This window comes from Phocoena phocoena, chromosome 11, assembly GCF_963924675.1.
Source record: "Phocoena phocoena chromosome 11, mPhoPho1.1, whole genome shotgun sequence".
In the NCBI taxonomy this organism is placed as follows: Eukaryota; Metazoa; Chordata; class Mammalia; order Artiodactyla; family Phocoenidae; genus Phocoena; species Phocoena phocoena.
The window spans coordinates 8,444,337-8,457,921 of NC_089229.1; the positions used below are offsets into that span (position 1 = coordinate 8,444,337).

The 13,585-nt window shown below is 39.4% G+C and overlaps 1 protein-coding gene across 1 annotated transcript in view; it reads right to left on the bottom strand.

Moving 5' to 3' along the window:
- Window positions 1-13,585, bottom strand: part of TNRC6B (trinucleotide repeat containing adaptor 6B) — a 132,734-nt gene that overhangs the window by 56,107 nt on the left and 63,042 nt on the right. Inside the window, exon 3 of the mRNA XM_065886775.1 lies at window positions 5,516-5,537. Coding sequence (XP_065742847.1) covers window positions 5,516-5,537 — 22 coding nt within the window. The remainder of the gene's footprint in view (window positions 1-5,515; window positions 5,538-13,585) is intronic.

Consider the following 13,585-nt stretch of genomic DNA (forward strand, 5'->3'; position numbering starts at 1 on the left):
GGAACATTGAGACGACCGTGAAGCTCTGCAGGACCCCTTGGCTTCCCCTCAACCCTACAGAAAATGTTCCTCTGGATCTGCACCTCCCTTGCTTCATCTTACCAAAAGATTGCCACCCCTTCCAAGAATATCCACCTGGCAAATGCAGGCTGGCAGCAATACAGAAACAATCATTGAGACTGGTAATTCAGATGATCCTGAGGCCCAAATCCTTGACACCCAGAGTCATGTTAGGGCCAGCCCTGGTGGCAGTATTGCTCTAGCTGCTGAAATGAAGCTGGGCCAGCATGTTGCTCGTTGAACTGGGTCCTTTACGAGGAGAGAGGTACATCATCAGAAATCAGGGGGCCCAATCTATACGCACTGGACACTGGTGAGTACTGTGAGTGACAGGAAAAAAAGAGTAGGAGCCTGAATTCACTGCGAAGCAACGCTTGGGTCTAACCTTAGTCAATCATGAGGCAGTTCTGGGCCTCCTAGTAAGGAAGGGAGGTCAGAGGGTACATGAATGAATGAATAAGTAAATAAACATATTTCTTAAGAAAATAAATCGGTCATTATCTAATATTATTAATATAGTACCCTTTGCATGACTTATAACAGCCAGCGGATAACTGATAATGAATGAATAAAGAGGAATTATTTAATGATTCATTTTCTATCTGTGCCTGGAGGATTCCGTAGCACATGGCATTCCCAATCCCCTTTCCTCTTATTATGAGAATAAACAAGAAGCTGACAAAGGCTGGCGGGATTCTTCCCAACTAGTTTTTAGGACAGAAGGAGTTATGCTTCTGCAAGGCTACCCTTCTATAAGAGGGCTAGAATCTCCACTTTAAGGTAACCAGGTTTGTTACATGCCTTCCCTCATTTCTCTAAAATAGAGTAAGACATGGTAAGGAGAGTCTACAGAGCTGAGATCTGAACATCAGTTCGACTAACTTTACAACATTCATAGCATAACCAAAGAAATCTGGTGGGTACTGTGTATTGTGCAAGATTCCCTGCAAAAGCTCCTCAAGGCATTTTCCCACCATCACGTCAGAGGTAGAATGGATCATAAACGATGAAGTCATTGTTAAACAGGACCGCCGCTTGACCACTCTCCTTGCAACATGGTGCTCTATTCTGGGAGATTAGCCATTCAAAACTCTAGGACACAGTCAGAAAAAGCCTGCCCGTGATACATGTTAAGAGCAAACTGTTTCAGGACTTGAATGAATTCTTATTGTTGTTGTTTTTTTAAATTACATCTTTCTGTAAATTCAAGAATTTTAAACATTTAAAAGCCAGTCACAACTCTAGGCACTAACGGGAGGGCAATGCAGCTGTTGGGCAGGATGCCCAATCCGACCTGCTTCCGAAAGTCCAACTAGAGACATCAGAATCAGTGCGTGTGCCACGTCATGCTCCAGAAAGTCAGGCAGTAACAGAGGAGAGGGAAATTATGATTAAGTCTGAATTACTTTTTGGGCCCTCTCTCTTCTCTTCTGAACCTTAGTGATTTTAATAGCTTGTGGTGCAAATATTTCTAAAGATGAGCTGCTCAAAATAAGGGCACAGTTTCTTATTTTCCAGAGAGAAAGTCTGTGGCTTAAACATGATCTCTGCATCAGGGAAATAAAGACGTGAAAAATGCTGGGTATCCTATTTTCTAATTTCCATTCATTTACCACCAAAAGTCATTTACTTACTCTAATGATTGAATCTCTTCCCCTTCCCTGCTGCCATTATTTAATACCATTCTCATCTTACAGTCTGAACTTCTAATTGCCTCTATTTCTGAAAAACTTCAATAAGATTCTTTTTCAGATAAAAGTATTCTTTAAGAAAATTCCGATACGGGTAGGACCAATACAAACTATTTTCTTTAAACACCTTTTTGTTTCGGTTTTTAAATTAATTTTTATTCTTTAAATACCTTGATGGTACCAAACATCAAAAACAAACAAATAAACAAAAACAAACAAAAAACCCTTCTAGAAATGTTTTAAAAGTAGTAGTTAAAATACAAACAAGCTCTAGAGAAGACATTATTTTAGACTGAAAATTTTCTTGGTGAATAATAATGAGTTACAATGCAACACAAAAAAATCTCAAAGATTGATGACACACAGAGTGGCTGACACACACTCAACACTGTTCAGTAACCTCTAAGCACTGTCTCCATTTCTTTACCTTCCACTTACTCCCCGTACTCAATGCACACTGGCCTTTGTCCAGATTGTCTCCCTGGAAGCTTCTCTCCTCGTTAAATCACTAGTGATTTCGCTGTCATTCTAATGGGCACTAGTTGGACCTCGGGGGGAGAAAGCCTACCTCAAATATTAATCAATCAGAGTAGACCCAAGGTTACTCAGTGCACGCAGCACCACGCACCCAGTGTAATATGACTTCTGGAATGGACTCAAAAGCCAGCGTTGTGGCCACTGTACAACGGTGGTCCACCTCCTCAGGTATGCTGATGGGAAAGTGCTGTTTCTCTGCTGTGTCCAAACTGGGTAAAGGTTATGAATTACTGCTTTGGACAGCAGTATCTAAAAATTTTAATTTATATTGAGCTGGAAGCTTTTCCCTGTTGCTTTGACTCAACAGACATTTAACAAGGAACTGCTAAGTGTCAGGCACCAGAGCCCTTCAAATCTCTGGAGATAGTTACCAGAGCTTCCCCATGTGGGAAGCATTCCTTGGGAGTTAAACACTCCCCACCCGCTTCCAGTATTTAACCCTCCCAGAGGGGACACAGGTTCAAATTCCTTGACCATTCTGGCCCAAACTCTTCATGGTCTATAGAGGTTGATCTCTGTTCCTCTGCACAGAGTGGTGCCCATTATTGGAACTGTGAATCCCTGCCTAGATACTGTATTTCCAGTAATGTAGCTTAAGGTCATGTTAGTTTCTACAAATCGGTTATTTCATACTGATAACTTCCATTAAGCCAACCGTCACCCTAAGATCTAACATCTTTTTAACAATGCTAAATGGTTATGTCTAAACTCTTCCATTACATAGTCTATTTCTTCAATCCTAATCATACCCTTCACCCCTGTTAAATCTGGTCTATTACATCAATCCCACAAACTTTTCCAATTCCAAGACCAATATCCAACAAAGGAGGAGATCAGCTTCTACCTTAAGTGCCTTTTAGTTATTTGCTACTTGAATAGCAGGCCCAGCTCTGGCCCATGTCTTCACCTACCCTCCACTTGAAAGCCCTGTCCTGTTTTCTCCAAAATTCTCACTTTTTTAAAATGATGGAAAATAAAGAAAATATGCTGAATTTACTTTTTCTCTGAAATACGGACAAACCTTACTTCAGTCCTCTGTACAACCAGAGACTTGGCACCAACACAGTCTTTTTTTTTAATATAGGGTCTGTTGGGGAAAGAGAGGTGGATTCAGAGTTAAGGGGAGGCTGCCTGAGGCAGGCACCATCTTTGGGAAGGGGAACAGGACCCAGAAACATCAGCTGAGGGAAGAAAAATGGGATTTAGGCAGGCTCTTGCAAACAAAGATGAAGATGTGGCTGTAAAACGGGATAAAAAAGGTAGAAAAATCAGGGCCTCCTTCTACTTACGGTCTAACATACCTCAGGGATAATTTTTATTCCCCAGTTCTAACAATTAAATCCCTTATGAGACCCAAAACAGGCTCTCAGCTCACTTCAGGATTATTTTAATTTTTGAGTGGGAGGGTGGTGGCGATAGGGGGGTATGGAAACTGTGAAACTGTATTCCATTTTATGGTAGGTATGAGAAAAACCCTAAATGGAGGGAAACTTTGGTAGTAAGTAAAAAAAAAAAAAAAAAGTTTAATTTTTAAGGTTTTGGCAGAGAAAAGAGGAATGTGATTCTGAGAAGAGACCTGGTACAAATAAAAAAAAAGAAAGAAAACTCTAACAGATTTTCAGTTTTCCAATAGAAATACCACTTAACGTACAGAGCAGCTTATTTCGACAGCTCAACTGGTCCTTGGAGTCACAAGTATTAAGAACTGTGGCCAGGCCCAGGAACCCAACCACTGTGTTCCAGCAACCACAGAGTCTGGATTTCTTAGGAAAATGCCAATTTTCTCATCTGTTGTCCCCATAAATCATCAAAAAGTCCTATAAATATACTTATATGCCAAAATCCTTTCCTAGACAGTATACTGGTTTAGAAAATATGGACACTGTTCTACTATCAATAACTCTATTTCTATGGTAAAGTATAATTTATATTTCAAACAAGTAATTTATAGAGATACTTCCAAAATAATGCCTACCTCTGGGTTAGAAACTGGCTGGAAGTACAAGGGGAGAACACTGTTCTCTCTAACTAATTAAAATAATTACAGCTAACAGTAGTTTCTCTCAGTTTATTTTATAAATCACTACAAAGTTCCAGACTATATTCTCTTTGAAATGCTTTTTGATTAGAAATATATGACAGTAATGTCTACTCATCTGAGAATTTTTTAGTTTTCCAGAACTAAGTTTCCTAAGAAACTAGTACCATCTTTATTAGTCTTCCACCACTGTGTGACATACTTTGGCCTGGTGGTCCAATAAAACGAAACAAAACAATTTAGAAATCAGTCATTAGAGAACCTCCCATCAAGCCTTGGCCTCTCCATGACCCTTTTCTTCCCCCATGTTATAATCACATCTGATTCCCTTCATCCAGGGCAGTGGTCCTCAACTTGGGACATATACTGCGGTCACCCTGCAGAGCTTCCCTACATCGATCTGCTAGGGCTGTGGCCTGGGACCATGAAGGTTTGGGAGGAGACTGGGCTTGTGTGTTTTGACAAGTCTATGCAAACGATTCTAGTGCATATGCTAGCAGAGAACAACATATTTAAGTGGGTGAGGTTAGGAGTTACAACACTGGTCTCAAGGAATTAAGTCTCCCATTCTTAAGGAGAACTGACCAAAAGTAGGACCACTGATTACGCAAGACTGCATAATCAAAATGAACAAAAGAGAAAGAACTGAATACACGCAGACCGTTAGAGGTCGGGAAGGACCTCAGGGACATCTGCTTCTGTTTACAACACATCACAATTTTGTAAGAGTTAAAGTGCATTATCTTTTTAAAAAGCATATTCCAGGCTCTAGTTCAGAAGACAGTGTGAGCATCCTAAATGTAACACTCATTTTCAGGCTCAATGTCTATCATGGATCAAGGCGGTTAACAACCAACAACCCATCTGTAAAGCAGGGAGCAGTGTGTTGCTCTTGCTATTGTTCTAAGAAAAATTTTGAAAAGGTTCAGCTCAAGATCAGGACCTCTCTACTTTCAAAACAAGGTATTACACTGTCTAATCTCTCTTCCCTCCCGAAAAATGTAAGGCCAACTAGAAACACTAAGTACTTTTAATTTGTCATTACTGCTCTTCAGTGACTGCAAACAGCCAAATTTAATTATTCTACACCCACTGTCACGAATCAAGTGGATTGGAGGCTGAGTCAGCAAAGTGTAAAATCTAAACACAAAAGAGCATAAATCTAAAAAGGAAAAAAAAAAAATCTTACCTTTGGTTTTTTGTTCCGTGACCTGCAAAATAAAGAGACGTGAGTAAATGAGACTTGCTTTCTAATTCTGTATTGTACTGTAAGACTACTTTAATTCTGATATTAGTAATTCAAGGTGTCAGATACATAGGCATACCTAAAATTCAGAAACAGTTCAGAAATCCTTCTGAAGACAATGGCCATACATCCAGCTATAACTTACACGACCATCATTATGAAAGATTCTAAAACTTAAGATAAAAAAGCATTCCGCTCTCGTTAAATGAGGTCCTTGCACTGGGAATGCTATTTCCCATTCGGACTGCAATGACTAGAGAAAAGCAAATGGATGAGGCCCAGAAACAAAATTAACTACAGAGACAAAAAGATTTACCTGTGAGTATGGACTCAAACACTTGACTTCAAATCTAGAAAGCAAAGTTTAAGGGGCCATACTCAGAGGCATCAGAGATCACGGTAGGAAAGCTGGATTCAAAACCAAGCTATGCCACTTCCTGGCTACGTGATCTCAGTTTTTAATTTACCTTTTGAATGAAGATAATAACAGTATCTCCTGTGCAGAAAAGGATGCTGTAAGGATTAAATCAGATATCCTACACCAATGCTTAATAACTGCTATTATCATCAAAGTTCATAGAAAATAATGTGAAACAGAAACATTCAATAAGATTGAAATATATAAATTTTGAACAAATACAGATTGCTTTGTTGAAAGTATTTCTTTATATAGTAACTAATACATTTCTGGAAGTAACTAACTTAAAAGGTTGGATATGCTGAATATAATAATGGGTTTTTGGAGAGTTTGGAAATGATGACTAGGAGCCACACGGAAAACTGCTTCTGCTATTAAGAGGGGAAAATAAAGGAGAGCATCTAATTATACATGCCCTATAATATTTAAGCAAAACCACAAAAGTTCATGAATAAGAAAAATATTCCAAAGAAAATGCACCAGAATTCCAATAGGGGTTAAATCACATTATTGAGATCATGGGTTATTTTGACCCCCTTCTCCCAACTGTTAATCTTCCAAAAAATATTTTTATATTAGTTCTCTGACTTCTGTAACAAAAATATTCATATAGAAGAGGTTTAATTATTTGTGGCTGGCAATCATACTAAGTTACTGCTTTGGGTGTTCATGAAAACATGGTCATCTTTGCAAGGTCTGCCCTGTGGTTAACCAGCCCCTTCAAAACGGATTCCAGCACACCACTGAGTTAAAACAATCCACTTGGATGACCTCCTGGAGTGTTTCTTACATTCTTGCATGAAAAGACAAGCTAATTCTGCTGTATTGATTCTGTGGTAGGCAGCCTCTTAAAATGAATGTGTTTCCCAGTACTAACTGTTACAGAGCTCAATTCTACTGTATAATTTTTCTATAAGCCCACATATCGAAGAATGAACTGACTTGTATCCACATACCAATTCCTTAAGGCAACTGAAGATTTATACCACTGTAAATACTTCTCACAATGCCATTTGGAAGATCAGTTATACAGGAAGTCAATGCCTTCCCTAGCTGTAAGCAACAAACCCAACTAATGTCAAATGTGTCTTATAATGTGGGTTCTGTTAAAAAGAGCTGCCCCCAGACGGTGAAAAGCTGGATGATCAAAACATATGTTCTGCCAACGCTAAACAATGATTCTTTAGCAGCAGCAGACTAATGAATTTGAGTGAAATCCTTCTCTGACACCTCTCTCATGAGTGAAATCTAACAGTTTACTCAGGGATGGTTCTAGAAAGAGCAAACTGCCATAACCACTGAGCATAAAGGAAAAGAGGCTCGTGCTTAATTTCTATGTAGAAAAAACTTAATTTAGCTAAATAAAAGTCAGTTCTTTAGGAAAATTATGTTGCCAGCATCCATTCTTGACCATTCACTTATTTTTTAAAATACATTTATGTATGTATGTATGTATGTATGTAGTTATGGCTGTGTTGGGTCTTCGTTGCTGCGAGTGGGGGCTAGTCTTCGTTGCGGTGCACGGGCTTCTCACTGCAGTGGCTTCTCTTATTGTGGAGCATGGGCTCTAGGCACACAGGCTTTAGTAGTTGCAGCACACAGGATCTAGAGTGCAGGCTCAATAGTTGTGGCGCACGGGCTTATTTGCTCCACAGCATGTTGGATCTTCCCAGACCAGGGATCGAACCCATGTCCCCTGCACTGGCAGGCGGATTCTTAACCACTGTGCCACTAGGGAAGTCCCGACCATTCACTTCTTTTTTTCTTTTTTTTTAAACATCTTTATCAGAGTATAAATGCTTTACAGTGTTGTGCTAGTTTCTGCTGTATAAAAAAGTGAATCAGCTATATGCATACGTATATCCCCATATCCCCTCCCTCTTGCATCTCCCTCCCACCCTCCTTATCCCACCCCTCTAGGTAGTCGCAAAGTACGGAGCTGATCTCCCTGTGCCATGCAGCTGCTTCTCACTGGCTATCTATTTTACATTTGGTACTGTATATATGTCAGTGCTACTCTCTCATTTCGTCCCAGTTTACTTTCCCCCTCCCTGTGTCCTCAAGTCCATTCTCTACGTCTGTGTCTTTATTCCTGTCCTGTCCCTAGGTTCATCAGAACCTTTTTTTTTTTTTAAGATTCCATATAATATGTATTAGAATATGGTATTTGTTTTTCTCCTTCTGACTTACTGCACTCTGTATGACAGACTTTAGGTCCAGCCACCTCACTACAAATAACTCAATTTTGTTTCTTTTTATAGCTGAGTAATATTCCATTGTATATATGTGCCACATCTTCTTTATCCATTCATCTGTCGATGGACACTTAGGTTGCTTCCATGTCCTGGTTACTGTAAACAGTGCTTCAATGAACACTATGGTAAATGATTCTTTTTGAATTATGGTTTTCTCAGGGTATATGCCCAGTAGTGGGATTGCTTGGTCATATGGGAGTTCTATTTTTATTTTTTAAGGAACCTCCATACTGTTCTCCATAGTGGCTGAACCAACTTACATTCCCACCAACAGTGCAAGAGGGTTCCTTTTTCTTCACAACCTCTACAGCATTTATTCTTTGTAGATTTTTTGATGATAGCCATTCTGACCGGTGTGAGGTGATAGCTCATTGCAGTTTTGATTTGCGTTTCTCTAATGATTAGTGATGTTGAGCATCTTTTCATGTGTTTGTTGGCAATCTGTATATCTTCTTTGGAGAAATGTCTATTTAGGTCTTCTGCCCATTTGTGCTTTGGGTTGTTTGTTTTTTTAATATTGAGCTGCATGAGCTACTTGTATATTTTGGAAATTAATCCTTTGTTGGTTGCTTCATTTGCAAATATTTTCTCCCATTCTGAGGGTTGTCTTTCGTCTTGCTTATGGTTTCCTTTGCTGGGCAAAAGCTTTTAAATTTCATTAGGTTCCATTTGTTTATTTTTGTTTTTATTTCCATTTCTCTAGGAGGTGCGCCAAAAAGGATCTTGCTGTGATATATGTCACAGAGTGTTCTGCCTATGTTTTCCTCTAAGAGTTTTATACTGTTTGGCCTTATATTTAGGTCTTTAATCCATTTTGAGTTTATTTTTGTGTATGGTGTTAGGGAGTGTTCTAATTTCATTCTTTTACATGTAGCTGTCCAGTTTTCCCAACACCACTTATTGAAGAGGCTGTCTTTTCTACATTGTATATTCTTGCCTCCTTTATCAAAGATAAGGTGACCATAGGCGTGTGGGTTTATCTCTGGGCTTTCTGTCCTGTTCCATTGATCTACATTTCTGTTTCTGTGCCAGTACCATACTTTCTTGATTACTGTAGCTGTGCAGTATAGTCTGAAGTCTGGGAGCCTGATTCCTCCAGCTCCGTTTTTCTTTCTCAAGATTGTTTTGGCTATTCGCGGTCTTTTGTGTTTCCATACAAATTGTGCAATTTTTTGTTCTAGCTCTGTGAAAAAGCTCTTGGTAGTTTGATAGGGATTGCACTGAATCTGCAGATTGCGCTGGGTAGTATAGTCATTTTCACAATGTTGATTCTTCCAATCCAAGAACATAGTATATCTCTCCATCTGTCTGTATCATCTTTAATTTCTTTCATCAGTGTCTTATAGTTTTCTGCATACAATCTTTTGTCTCCTTAGATAGGTTTATTCCTAGGTATTTTATTCTTTTTGTTGCAATGGTAAATGGGAGTGTTTCCTTAATTTCTCTTTCAGATTTTTCATCATTAGTGTATAGGAATGCAAGAGATTTCTGTGCATTAATTTTGTATCCTGCTACTCTACCAAATTCATTGATTAGCTCTAGTAGTTTTCTGGTAGCATCTTTAGGATTCTATGTGTAGAGTACCATGTCATCTGCAAACAGTGACAGTTTTACTTCTTCTTTTCCGATTTGGATTCCTTTTATTTTTTTTTCTTCTCTGACTGCTGTGGCTAAAACTTCCAAAACTATGTTGAATAACAGTGGTGAGAGTGGGCCACCTTGTCCTGTTCCTGATCTTAGAGGAAATGGTTTCAGTTTTTCACCACTGAGAACGATGTTGCCTGTGGCTTTGTCATATGTGGCCTTTATCCTGTTGACGTAGGTTCCCTCTATGCCTACTTTCTGGAGAGTTTTTTTTTATCATAAATGGATGTTGAATTTTGTCAAAAGCTTTTTCTGCATCTGTTGAGATGATCATATGGTTTTTATCCTTCAAGTTGTTAATATGGTGTATCACATTGACTGATTTGCGTATACTGAAGAATCCTTGCATCCCTGGGATAAATCCCACTTGATCATGGTGTATGATCCTTTTAACGTGTTGTTGGATTCTCTCTGCTAGTATTTTGTTGAGGATTTTTGTACCTATGTTCATCAGAGATATTGGTCTGTAGTTCTCTTTTTTTGCGACATCTTTGTCTGGTTTTGGTACCAGGGTGATGGTGGTCTCGTAGAATAAGTTTGGGAGTGTTCCTCTCTCTGCTATATTTTGGAAGAGTTTGAGAAGGATAGGTGTTAGCTTTTCTCTAAATGTTTGATAGAACTTGCCTGTGAAGTTATTTGCTCCTTGGTTTTTGTTTGTTGGAAGATTTTTAATCACAGTTTCAATTTCAGTGCTTGTGAATGGTCTGTTTATATTTTCTGTTTCTGCCTGGTTCAGTCTCAGAAGGTTGTGCTTTTCTAAGATTTATCCATTTCTTCCAGGTTGTCCATTTTATTGGCATATAGTTGCTTGTAGTAATCTCTCAGGACCCTTTGCATTTCTGCAGTGTCAGCTGTTACTCTTCCGTTTTCATTTCTAATTCTGTTGATTTGAGTCTTTGCCCTTTTTGTCTTGATGAGTCTGGCTAATGGTTTATCAATTTTGTTTATCTTCTCAAAGAACCGGCTTTTAGTTTTATTGATCTTTGCTATTGTTTCCGTCATTTGTTTTTCACTTATTTCTAGTCTGATCTTTATGATTTCTTTCCTTCTGCTAACTTTGGAGTTTGTTCTTCTTTCTCTAGTTGCTTTAGGTGTAAGGTTAGGTTGTTTATTTGAGATGTTTGTTTCTTGAAGTAGGACTGTATTGCTATAAACTTCGCTTTTAGAACTGCTTTTGCTGCATCCCATAGGTTTTGGTTGTCATGTTTTCATTGTCATGTGTTTCTAGGTATTTTTTGATTTCCTCTTTGATTTCTTCAGTGATCTCTTGGTTATTTAGCAGAGTACTGTTTAGCCTTTATGTGTTTGTATTTTTTACAGATTTTTTTCCTGTAATTGATATCTAGTCTCGTAGCGTTGTGGTCAGAAAAGATACTTGATATGATTTCAATTTTCTTAAATTTACCAAGGCTTGATTTGTGACCCAAGATATGATCTATCCTGGAGAATGTTCCATGAGCACTTGAGAAGAAAGTGTATTCTGTTGTTTTTGGATGAAATGTCCTATAAATACCAATTAAGTCCATCTTTTTTTTTTTTTTTTTTTTTGCGGTACATGGGCCTCTCACTGCTGTGGCCTCTCCCGTTGCAGAGCACAGGCTCCGGACGCGCAGGCTCAGCGGCCATGGCTCACGGGCCCAGCCGCTCCGCGGCACGTGGGATCCTCCCGTACCGGGGCACGAACCCCTGTCCCCTGCATCGGCAGGCGGACTCTCAACCACTGCGCCACCAGGGAAGCCCAAGTCCATCTTTTTTAACGTATCATTTAAAGCTTGTGTTTCCTTGTTTTCATTTTGGATGATCTGTCCATTGGTGAAAGTGGGGTGTTTGAAGTCCCCTACCATGACTGTGCTACTGTCAATTTCCCCTTTTATGGCTGTCAGCATCTGCCTTATATATTGAGGTGCTCCTATGTTGGGAACATAAATATTTACAATTGTTATATCTTCTTTTTGGATTGATCCCTTGCTCATTACGTAGTGTCCTCCTTTGTCTCTTGTAATAGTCTTTATTTTAAAGTCTATTTTGTCTGATATGAGAATTGCTACTCCAGCTTTCTTTTGATTTCCATTTGCATGGAATATCTTTTTCCATCCCCTCACTTTCAGTCTGTATGTGTCCCTAGGTCTGAAGTGGGTCTCTCGTAGATAGCAATATATACGGGTCTTGTTTCTGTATCCATTTAGCCAGTCTATGTCTTTTGGTTGGAGCATCTAATCCATTTACATTTAAGGTAATTATCAATATCTATGTTCCTATTACCATTTTCTTAATTGTTTTGGTTTTGTTATTGTAGGTCTTTTCCTTCTCCTGTGTTTCCTCCCTAGAGAAGTTCCTTTAGCATTTGTTGTAAAGTTGGTTTGGTGGTGCTGAATTCTCTTAACTTTTGCTTATCTGTAAAGGTTTTAATTTCTCCATCAAATCTGAATGAGATCCTTGCTGGGTAGAGTAACCTTGGTTGTAGGTTCTTCCCTTCCCTCACTTTAAATATGTCCTGCCACTCCCTCTGGCTTGCAGGGTTTCTGCTGAAAAATCAGCTGTTAACCTTATGGGGATTCCCTTATATGTTATTTGTTGCTTTTTCTTTGCTGCTTTTAATATTTTTTCTTTTATTTAGTTTGATTAATATGTGCCTCGGCGTGTTTCTCTTTGGGTTTACCCTGTATGGTACGCTCTGTGCTTCCTGGACTTGATTGACTATTTCCTTTCCCATGTTAGGGAAGTTTTCCACTATAATCTCTTCAGATATTTTCTCAGTACCTTTCTTTTTCTCTTCTTCTTCTGGGACCCCTGTAATTCGAATGTTGGTGCATTTAATGTTGTCCCAGAGGGTCTGAGACTGTCCTCAATTCTTTTCATTCTATTTTCTTTATTCTGCTCCCTGGCAGTTATTTCGACCGTTTTACCTTCCAGCTCACTTATCCGTTCTTCTGCCTCAGTTATCCTGTTATTGATTCCTTCTAGAGTATTTTTAATTTCAGTAACTGTGTTGTTCATCACTGTTTGTTTGCTCTTTAGTTCTCCTTGATCCTTATTAAATGTTTCTTGTATTTTCTCCATTCTGTTTCTGAGATTTTGGATCATCTTTACTATCATTACTCTGAATTCTTTTTCAGGTAGGTTGCCTATTTCGTCTACATTTGGTCTTGTAGGTTTTTACCTTTCTCCTTCGTCTGTAACATTTTTTTGTCATTTCATTTTTTTTTTTTTTTTTTTTTTTTGATGGGTAGTGCTGTATTCCTGTCTTACTGGTTGTTTGGCCTGAGAGGTCCAGCACTGGAGTTTGCAGGCAGTGGGATAGTGCTGCGTCCTGGTGCTGAGATGAGGACCTCTGGGAGGCCTCACTCCGACTGATATTCCCTGGGGTCTGAGGTTCTCTGTTAGTCCAGTGGTTTGGACTCAGAGCTCCCACCACAGGAGCTCGGGCCCGACCTCCGGCCTGGGAACTAAGATCCCGCAAGCCCGTTGCTGGGGGTTCCTCCCGTCCCCTTAGGTGTCCGTGGTCCCCCACTGGTGCCTGGTAGGTGCCCTAGTTGTGAGGAGATGTGAATTCCACGTCCTCCTAGTATGCCATCTTGACTCCGCCATCCCCATTCACTTATTATACATTTTTTTTTTTTTTTTTTGCGGTACATGGGCCTCTCACTGTTGTGGCCTCTCCCATTGTGGAGCACAGGCTCCGGACGCGCAGGCTCA